The sequence below is a fragment of the Akebia trifoliata genome, unplaced genomic scaffold (genome assembly GCF_017979445.1).
Source record: "Akebia trifoliata isolate Shusen 1 unplaced genomic scaffold, ASM1797944v1 Contig00896, whole genome shotgun sequence".
NCBI classification, from domain to species: Eukaryota; Viridiplantae; Streptophyta; class Magnoliopsida; order Ranunculales; family Lardizabalaceae; genus Akebia; species Akebia trifoliata.
Window position 1 is genome coordinate 1 of NW_028237313.1, and position 9,588 is coordinate 9,588.

General features: G+C 36.5%; 1 protein-coding gene and 1 long non-coding RNA gene across 2 annotated transcripts; one reads left to right on the forward strand and one right to left on the reverse strand.

The window, feature by feature from the left end:
• Positions 1-213: 213 nt before the first annotated feature.
• LOC147380893 (uncharacterized) lies at positions 214-2,185 on the forward strand. Its single transcript, XR_015174964.1, has 3 exons — positions 214-784; positions 880-1,038; positions 1,323-2,185. It is a non-coding gene; the product is annotated as an uncharacterized LOC147380893 (long non-coding RNA).
• A 25-nt stretch (positions 2,186-2,210) lies between these two features.
• On the reverse strand, positions 2,211-8,187 carry LOC147380894 (uncharacterized). The gene is made up of 2 exons (XM_086431102.1): positions 7,896-8,187; positions 2,211-3,439 (listed from the first exon to the last, which is right to left on the reverse strand). Exons 1-2 carry the CDS (start codon positions 8,135-8,137, stop codon positions 3,028-3,030), a joined length of 654 nt encoding a protein of 217 aa, XP_086287228.1. The 5' UTR covers positions 8,138-8,187; the 3' UTR covers positions 2,211-3,027.
• Between the last annotated feature and the right edge of the window lie 1,401 nt (positions 8,188-9,588).

A 9,588-nucleotide genomic window follows, 5' to 3' on the forward strand; every position in this document is an offset into this window, starting at 1 on the left:
GCTAAGGAGAGATGGGATCACCCGAAGAAGTTGTATACCAAATCCAACTTTGCTCGACAGTACCAGTTAGAGATTGATGTCAAGGGTGTGCGACAGGGAGATCATACTGTCCAAGAGTTTTATAGTGTCATGACTGATTTATAGAATCAGCTTGCATTAATCGTGCCTTCTGCACTTACTGCTTGATGGCATGGATTATCTGCAGAGAGAGACAATGCTTGGTACAATTCATGGTTGCCTTACATGCTGATTTTGAGACTATTCGGGGCTCCATTCTACACAGAGACCCTCTTCCTACTGTTGATGTTGTTGTTAGTGAGTTACTTGCTGAGGAGGATCAGTTGGGGACCCAACTAGGGAAGGGTGCTCTTAATGTATCTCCTTAGACGATCTTGGTAGCTTAGCTACTGCCTCAATCCTATGCTGCTCAGAGGAAAATCCAACAGTCACAGTTCAGGAAGCCTGCTGATGAGTGTTCATATTGTCATCAGAAAGGACATTGGAAGAGTCAATGTCTGCAGAAGCCTCAACAGTAGAGTCAAGGACCTGTTTCTCAGACTACTCAGTACAGAGGACCCCCTCCTCCTTGCAGCATTGGCGACCCCGCCTCAGTACCAGTAATATCTACCACCTTTTGTTAATCAGGCACATTCTGCACCTCAGGTTTCCCTCACTCAGGCACCACCATCTTTTGCTGATGTTGCACCTTAGATGGAGTAGTTCCTCCTTCAGAGTCCTGGCGTTGTTCCGTATGTTGGTTCATCCTCATCTAGTGCCCCTCCAGGTAGTCATTGCACCACTTGGATTTTTGACTCTGGTGCTACACATCACATGACTCATGATAGATCTTTGTTTTTGTCTATTAACTCTCCACCACAGGAACTAAGTATTCTCGCAGCTAATGGCACATCCATGTCTTTAGCTGGTGTCAGTCACCACCGTCTTTTGCTGATGTTGCAGCTTAGATGGAGCAGTTCCTCCTTCAGTGTCCCAATGTTGTTCTGCATGTAGGTTCATCCTCATCTAGTGCCCCTCCAGGTAGTCATCACACCACTTGGATTTTTGACTCTGGTGCTACACATCACACGACTCATGATAGATCTTTGTTTTTGTCCATTAACTTTCCACCACAGGAACATAGCATTCTCGCAGCTAATGGCACATCCATGTCTTTAGCTGGTGTTGGATCTGTTTCCTCCTCTCAGTTATCTCTTCCTGATGTTTATTTTCTTCCTCAGCTTACCTTGAATCTCATTTCTATTAGTCACCTTTGTCATTCTGGATGTCTTGTTTACTTCTCCAATTCTTGTTGCTTTGTGCAGGACTGTCATTCTCAAAGGCTGATTGGGACCAATCATAGAGAACGCGGCCTGTACGTCTTAGAGGATTTCCATTTTCCTACCAGAACTGCTTCCACATCTTTTGTTTCTTCTATTGATGTATCTTCTTTTAGATTGGGACCTAAATCTAGTAGTTTTTACTTGTGGCATTCTAGATTAGGTCATATTTCAGCATCCCATCTGTAGTACCTTGTGTCTACATGTGCTTTAGGGGATGTTTCTTCTCATGATATATCTGAGTGTGCTTGTTGTAAACATGGAAAATACTAATCTGTTTATCGAGTATTACTTAAGTCTTACCAGATTCAACCAAGGCAGTACAAATTGTATAATTTTTTACAATGTCGAATCAAATTCAACACCGAGACCACATTTAAAATCCCCATCCCATAGAAGCCAAATTTAGTAGTTAGTTTACTACAAAAATGATAGTTCATCTTAACTTTCGGAAAATATTTAAGGAAACATGAAAAGAAGATACAAAAAGAAGTTTTAGCAGATAAAGGGAGACTGCCCTCTACCATCCGGCTAGATTAGGGAAGATTTTCGAACTTTTGGTAAATTTTCACATAATAATTTTAGATGAGTTAGATTTTAAATTTTCGTAATTTTGGTAAAGCTCAATATGACACACACTCTGAGAAAAGTAACTGACAAGAAAGGCACATGTGACTAAATAGTAGTTATTTGTTAGTTGTCAACCTTGTGACTGGAAAATCAAATTGGCTTGGAAATGAAGAATCAATGACAAGCACTGTCTCCTGCATCTGCATTTGACTCAGCCCATATTCCAAAACAACGACATTGAGATAGTCCGGTTTAACAAATGGACGGATACAGACAAACTATGCTCAAGGAATAAAAACATAGTTGTTAAGATCATGAACAATGACTAAGAAGATAATGGCAGTCCCATTAAAAAATTCACAAAAAATGGGCTTAAAAATACAATATTTCAGAATTTTAATTTGATCAACTTTAAGGCTATTTTTTTTATAGATATTAGATACTTTAAAAACATGTTCACTATGGCTAATCAGGTCAAAGTAAGCGGAGAACAATAAAAGAGCTCTAGATATTTCCAGGGACATCACATATCATCATCATCATCTACATTAGTACAAGACCTTAAAGTTATCAAGGACCATTTTATAGGTCCCCTCGGAGTGAAGGATTATTTATCCAATGTCATTTACCAGGGAAAAAATGAAGAGGAAGGATCCTGGCAACTGGTACATGTTATCAACCTTCTTAAAGAATAAGCCCGAGGGTGAGGGTAAACTATTGCAAATAGGATTGCAGTCTCCTTATCAGAAAATGGTGTTGATAGAGACTTTTTTTATATGGGGAATTTTATTCCCTAGCTAAATAAAAATTCCCCTACATTTTTCCCCTCTCTTTTTTTTAACAATGTAGGGTATCTCCACCCCTTCGGATGTAGGACTAATCCCTCCATACTTCAATACCATCCATAATCATTAAGAACACAAAAGAAATCCACAAGACATAAGGTTCATGTATAAAGAACCAGATAATTGAAATAAAAGGAAGTTTCACCAAGTACATTTATCTTCCCAAAAAATGATCCATTCGTAAGTCATATTCTAGGCCCAAAGAAGCAGATGTAGCTCATCCTGGTTCAAGTTAAGAGGATACCTGATAATTTGGCTCACAAGGGAATGTGAGATTAAACGATCTTATCAGTGACATATTGCTTCCTCAGGATAGTAAGAGTTTCAGGAAAAAGTCCAAGAAAAAATGATAGATTATATGGTTCAGATAACATGCTTTTTTTTATTAGTAAGATTAGAACATTTTTGCAATCATCAGACAATTTAGACGAACCAATATTAATAATGTCTTGAAAAATTGAAATGGTCAGAACCTTCAAGACATTCACAAGCTTGTGAAGCTGCTCTACGACCTGCTGCAACACCCTTTCAGTTCCAGAGACAACTATTGTGAAGAGTGCCTTGTCCTTGTTCAAACCAACAGCAAGGGACTCAATGTTATATCCCCTTCTAGCAAACACCCCTGCAATCCGATTTATCATTCCACTTTCATCCCCAACAAATACTGAAATTGTATGGCGTCTCACCCTGCACTTATATTGTAACCAAAGTAGGCAATTCAAAAACTAAGAAACACTTTGAAAGCTGATCGTAGCTTTTACCAGTAAACTTATGCTTAAATTCATATAACATAAAAGATATACAGAACAAGTACAAATTCACCCATTTCAGTAGCATCTGTCAACATTAGTAGGAAAAAAAACTGATGAGAGAAACTCCAATACGTGTAGTTTCCTAATTATAAAATCTAAACAAAAACAATCCTATTAGTTGCAAAGTAAATAATAATAATAATAACAAAACCAGCACTTATGATTACTACATACCCATGACAACAAACTAAATCAGCCCGCTAGCTCCTTGGTTCTTCATATAAACTGTTTCAGAATAAGAAGGATGCAACTTAGGGAGATCCATTAGTCAGTTATGTTGTTCAAACACAGGTATTAAAAGAGCTTGTCAGACATCAGTTTTGATAGGAATGTTTGGGGGGGAGGGGAGGCACATATAGGAGGACAATCTCGGATCCTAATGAATTTGAAACTGATGTCTTGGAAGGTCAAAAGGCTAGGGAACAAGAATGGGAGAGTGCTGTAGAAGGGCATGACCAAAGCTTGGACAGCTAAGGACACAGCTCTCCAAGAGACAATGTTGGAAAGGCCTGGTTATAGAATTGTTAAGATATGTGGTTTGAGGGATTGTGGATGGTATCATGTTCCAGCTAGGGGTACAACTTGGAAGGTTGGGTATATGGGGAATTCTTGAGGTGGTCTTCAATTTATCCATAAAGCATAATAATGTGGATGACCATTGACCAATTCCCATGGGTATACGTAGGTGTATGGTCCTAATGAGAGTAAGGAAAGAGGTAAACTATGGGGGGATATGGATAATAATGAAGGGCGTTGTGGTCTTCCCTAGTGAAAAAGAGGAGATTTTAATGTGATTCAATTCCCATAGGTATGTCGTGTAAGGGTTGATCGTGTATGTAGACCAATAAACCAAAATGGTCCAACTCTTGTAGGCTGGATAGATTCTTAGTGTCAAGGTCTTGGGAACAACAAGATCCTCAGGATTCACAACTCATCATCCAGAGAGTGGCTTCAAATCACTTTCCTATTATTATGGATGTTGTGGTTCCATCAAAGAGGCCAACCCCTTTTAGATTTGAAAATAAGTAACTACCCCTTGTTGTCTCTTTTTCAAAGTTGGGACCAAGCCATATTCTCGGGGTGTACGAAAACCTTATGGAGGCTCCTTCCCTTTGCCATTACTTGGGGGCTTTGGTTGGAGAGAAATAGAAGAATTGTCAAAGAAGTGACCTATTCTTTTCAAGACGTGGTTCTTAGAATTATTGGATTTTTTTTTGGTTGTAAATTGTGTCCCAAATTCAAAGGTGTTTTTTTTCAAGGAGTTTGTTTTTAGATGGGACTCCTTATGTGATTAGTTGTTTCCTTATGGTGGGTCATCTCGACCACCTTTTGTAATGTTTTCTTTTATTAATAAATTTACACTTATCAAAAAAAATTATATAATAACTAGCATTAGAGGTATTAATATCTTCTGACTTTTGTATTAAGTGTTATTTCTCTCTCTCTCTCTCTCTCTCTCTCTCTCCTCTCTCTCTCTCTCTCTCTCTCTCTCTCTCTCTCTCTCTCTATATATATATATAAGACCTACAACTAGGGTTGGAATCAGTTTCAATCCCTTCCATAAATTTTCTTCATCTCTCTCTTCTTTTCTCAAAAGCCTAGATTTTACATGGTGTTAGAGCATATCGTGTGATCTAGGGATTGTAATTTTAATTTCTTCCACTTTTCTTCCAATTTTTCTTTTGATTTTATGTTGAAATCATCCTTGTTGATCTGATTGAAGTTTGAGAGATTGTTGGCATTTAAATAATCCTCCACAGGGAGGGGTATTGTTTATGGTCTTTGATAAGTATATATCCTCATGTGAATCTAAAGAGCGATTTCAATGGGTTTGATACTATTTTGAGTAGTTTTTTTGTATTCTGCATCGTGGAGAGCTTTTGCTACAATGTTTGGGGGTAATGAAGACTGCAAATTTTCACTACAGCCTATTATGGCCTAGTCAATTTCCTAGAGTGCAGTTTTCTTCAGTACTCTCAATTTTTGGTGGGGAAAATTTCTATACAAGGTATTTTTCTTCAGTTTTTGTTGGGGCAATTTCTCCATAAGGTATTTTTTTTCTTCAGTTTTTATTGGGACAATTTCTCCATAAGCTAGTTTCCCTTAGATATTTTTGGGGGCAATTTCTCAAGAGGGCCATTTATTGGAGGTTACTCGTGCACTATTGTACCATATGGAAGTTCCCAAAACCTTTTGGAGAAATGTTATCCTCACAGCCTGTTACCTAATCAACCACATGCCTACTCCTATCCTTGAAGGTAAATCTCAACATAAGGTGTTGTTTCTTGATAATCCGTACTTTCATCTTACTCCATGTGTTTTTGGTTTTGTCTCCTTCATTCATCATTTGGGTCCTTATCGGGATAAATTGGATCCATGTGGATTGAAATGTATTTTCCTTCGCTATCCTTGTATACAAAATGATTATAAATGTTATAGTCTTGTTTTACGTAAACATTATGTGTGAACCGATCCTCCATATTTCGAGTCAGTTCCATATTTTGTGATATATTTCTGATGAATTTATAAGTATTTTTGTTCTTTCGTTGCCTATTCTTGTTACCATCTTTGTTGTTCCTCATCTTAAGGTTTATATTTGTCAACAGAGAGCGACCTCTATGACTATCATTTACCATCTACTGTTCATCAAGAGATCTAGATTACCTATTTTTCTTCGTGAAGGTACTTGCTCTTGTGTCACTTAGCATCATATTGCTAACTTAGTTTCATATGTTTCATTATCTTCTTCATTGTTTTGTTATGTTTCATCGTTGCCCTATGTTTTTTCCCAAGTACCTTTAGGATATTTTATCTCATGCGGGTTGGACGGCGTGAATGGAAAAGGAAACGACTACACTTTATAATAATAGAACATGGAATCTTGCCTCTCTTCCATCCAAGAAAAAAGTTATAGGTTGCATATCATGTTTATTGTTAAATTTCACCTTGATGGCATAGTTAACAGGTTGAAGGTTCACCTGGTTGCGAAGGGTTATACATAGACATATAGTGTGGATTATGCAAAGACTTTCTCACCAATGTTTAAGGTTGCATTGATGCATGTATTTATTTCCTTAGCTACTACATTAGGATGGCCTCTATACCAACTTGATGTGAATAATTCTTTTTTGTAGGGTGACCTGCACAAGGAGGTGTATATAGAGAAATCACCTCGATTTATTGTTTAGATAGAATTAGGCAAGCTTTGCAACATGAAGAAGACTCTTTATGGTTCGAAGCAGTCCCCAAGAGCACTGTCAAGGAAATTCAATGATGCAGTATTTAAGTTTGGAATGTCAAGATGTAAGACAGATCACTCAAACTTTCATTTTCATTCTACCGATGATGGATGTATTCTTCTAGTTATATATGTTGATGATACTGTATCGACAGATAGTGATGTCAGAGAATTGGGTGCATTGAAGTGGCTCATTCGACTAGTCGCATAAGTCTTTCAAAGAGGAAATACACATTGGATCTTCTAGACGAGGTTGATTTACTTCGATCCAAGCTTGTGGACACACCCATAGATCTTAATCAAAAGTTGACTACTAATAAGGGATTCTTCTAGTGATGCTAAAAGAGTGTTGTGGAGGCTTACTTTGTTTACAATTTGCTGGGTTATTTGGAAAGAGTGTAACAACAGGTGTTTTGAAGGGAAAGAACTGTTGGCTTTAGAGGTGTCCCTTACAGTGCTTTCATGTATCTTTTTTCTGCTCCAAAGTTCTCTTTGAGTTTAGGGGTGTGTTTTTTGATGATTTTGTGGCTAGATGGAATTGGGTTTGTAGTATTTCGTGTTAGTAGTCATCGCTGTACCTTTAGTTGGTCTTCTCGACCACTTATTCAATAAATTTTGTTATCTATAAAAAAAAAAAATGGATACTTTTTGCATGAAATGGGCATGTGCAAGAGGCTTTTTGGGAAGCTGAATTATCTCATTATCACCAGATCAGACATTTCCTTTGTTTTAAGTATAGCAAGTCAGTGTATGGAAGCTCCTAGTGCAGAACATTTGGCTCTACAGGCCGTGGCATACTTATTTTATTAGGCTAATGGATTTTGTTTTTCTTTTTTGAAATAAAAAATCCGACTTTCAGATAAATTCTAATCTAGAATTAGTTTTGCTTCCTCGTCATCCATTGCCCACCTTATTAATTGTCAGTTTAACTAAAGAACAACAAAGTAACATAATTATTGAATCCAAATTCCAAACGAATGAAAATGTAGATAAAAAACCAGCTAAAATTAGAACAAACCAAGCTTGTAAACTATACTGGTTACAATTTACAGAAAAGTGAGCAATTTGAGGTACAATTGACTTCAATACTTACTTAGATCTCGCCCTAGAAGGAGAAGAATCGGTTACAGAAAGTACACTGTCGCTGCTCTGCTTATCAACGCCACTGCTAGCTGAGACCTCTAATTTCTTGTGCTCAAAAACCCTAGATTTTGATTTCGAACCAGTAAGTGTTCGTGGAAAAACTAGGGTTTTCGAGAATCCACGATGGAAACCCTCATCGAATGAGAAATTCCTGATTTTGATTGGAACAGTTCGACTTGAGATAGCCGCCATTGTTGTCTGTGGACGCACACTTGTGTTACAGCTGAGATCTTACAAGTTATAATTTTTGGGCCTTTTATGTGTTTCGTGCATTTGTACTTACCGATTTTACCCTTGTTGTTTTTCTGAAAGGACTGATGGGATCGGCTCTTGTTGAGTCACCATTTGAACGGGTAGGAGTAAATCCGACTTTACAGCATTCTTGATTCAAGTATACAACCATGTTTTAAAACCCGGTATTTCGTACAAGTAGTTATAAAAACACCCCACCAAGTAATAAAGGCAACCCACACATAACCAACTTATTTTGACTTATATGAGTTAAAAGTTTCGAAATGAACTAATTTTTAGTGAGGATGATCTTTATAATGAGTAGATCACCCTCACCAAAAATCAGCCAATTTCGAAACTTCTGACCCCATCAAAATTAGTTTACAAAAAAAAAAATGAACGATTTAAGGTTCTTGACCTCGTTTTGATGGGATTAAAAATTTCGAAATTGGCTGATTTTTAGTAAGGATGACCTCCTCACCAAAAATAAGATCATTTTGAAACTTTTAACTCATATAAGATAAAATAATTCAACTATGGTGTGAGTTGCCCTAATTAATTTGTGAGGTGCTTTTATAATTATCCATTTCGCATAGTCTTGATTCTAGTGTAACAAGTCAAATTATTTAAATCGATTTAAGTATTTGTGAGATTTGTGTTATCAAGATACTCATAAATCTCAACCATTTGAATTTTGTGTTTAAAGGGTTGGGGTCTTGTGTTTTTTTCCTTAGTAGTCAACGGATCCTAACCATTAGTATTTTAAAAATAATTATAATTTCCAACAATGTTGCACACGATGTCCTCTATAATTAAATTCACAATCATAGAATTTGAAAATTTACTTGAAAGACCTTGGCAGAGGGACTTCTTTCTAATTAATCCATGAATTTTGGGCTGTTACTTGATAATCCATTTATTAAAAAATAAAAATTCTTAATGATCTTTCAAATTCATCTCAAGTTATAATATTTTTGAAATACCCATTTTTTCATCTTCTTCACGTACTTAGGTTTTCCAATGATGATTCCAATTATTTTCGATAATTTTTTATTGTGAATGACGAATGAAAATGATATATTTTTAATTTTGAACATTTAAATGTATTTTATAATTTATTTCAATGATTTATAACAAAAGATGAAGAACGAAGTCAAGATTCAAAATTTTTTATGTGGCCCCACCAAACACTAACACAAATCCCCATGTCAGATCTTTGAGGTACTAGGTGACATTTCAAAATTTCGGCATGGTCCACTTTGTTTATGTTAGCATTTCAAGACGTTCAACCTGCACCTGATAAACAACATACAATCATACATATACATACATAATATAATAATTAGCGGAAGCCTATATACATCTAATATCGTACGATAGATCAGAGTACGGAAAAATAAATTAATATACAA

Bases quoted from the DNA above. Each gene is read 5' to 3' on its own strand.
- LOC147380894 (XM_086431102.1), bottom strand. From the start codon at position 8,137: ATGGCGGCTATCTCAAGTCGAACTGTTCCAATCAAAATCAGGAATTTC. The intron at 3,440-7,895 runs GTAAGTATTGAA...ATATAAGTGCAG, and splicing joins CCTTCTAGGGCGAGATCTAA to GGTGAGACGCCATACAATTT.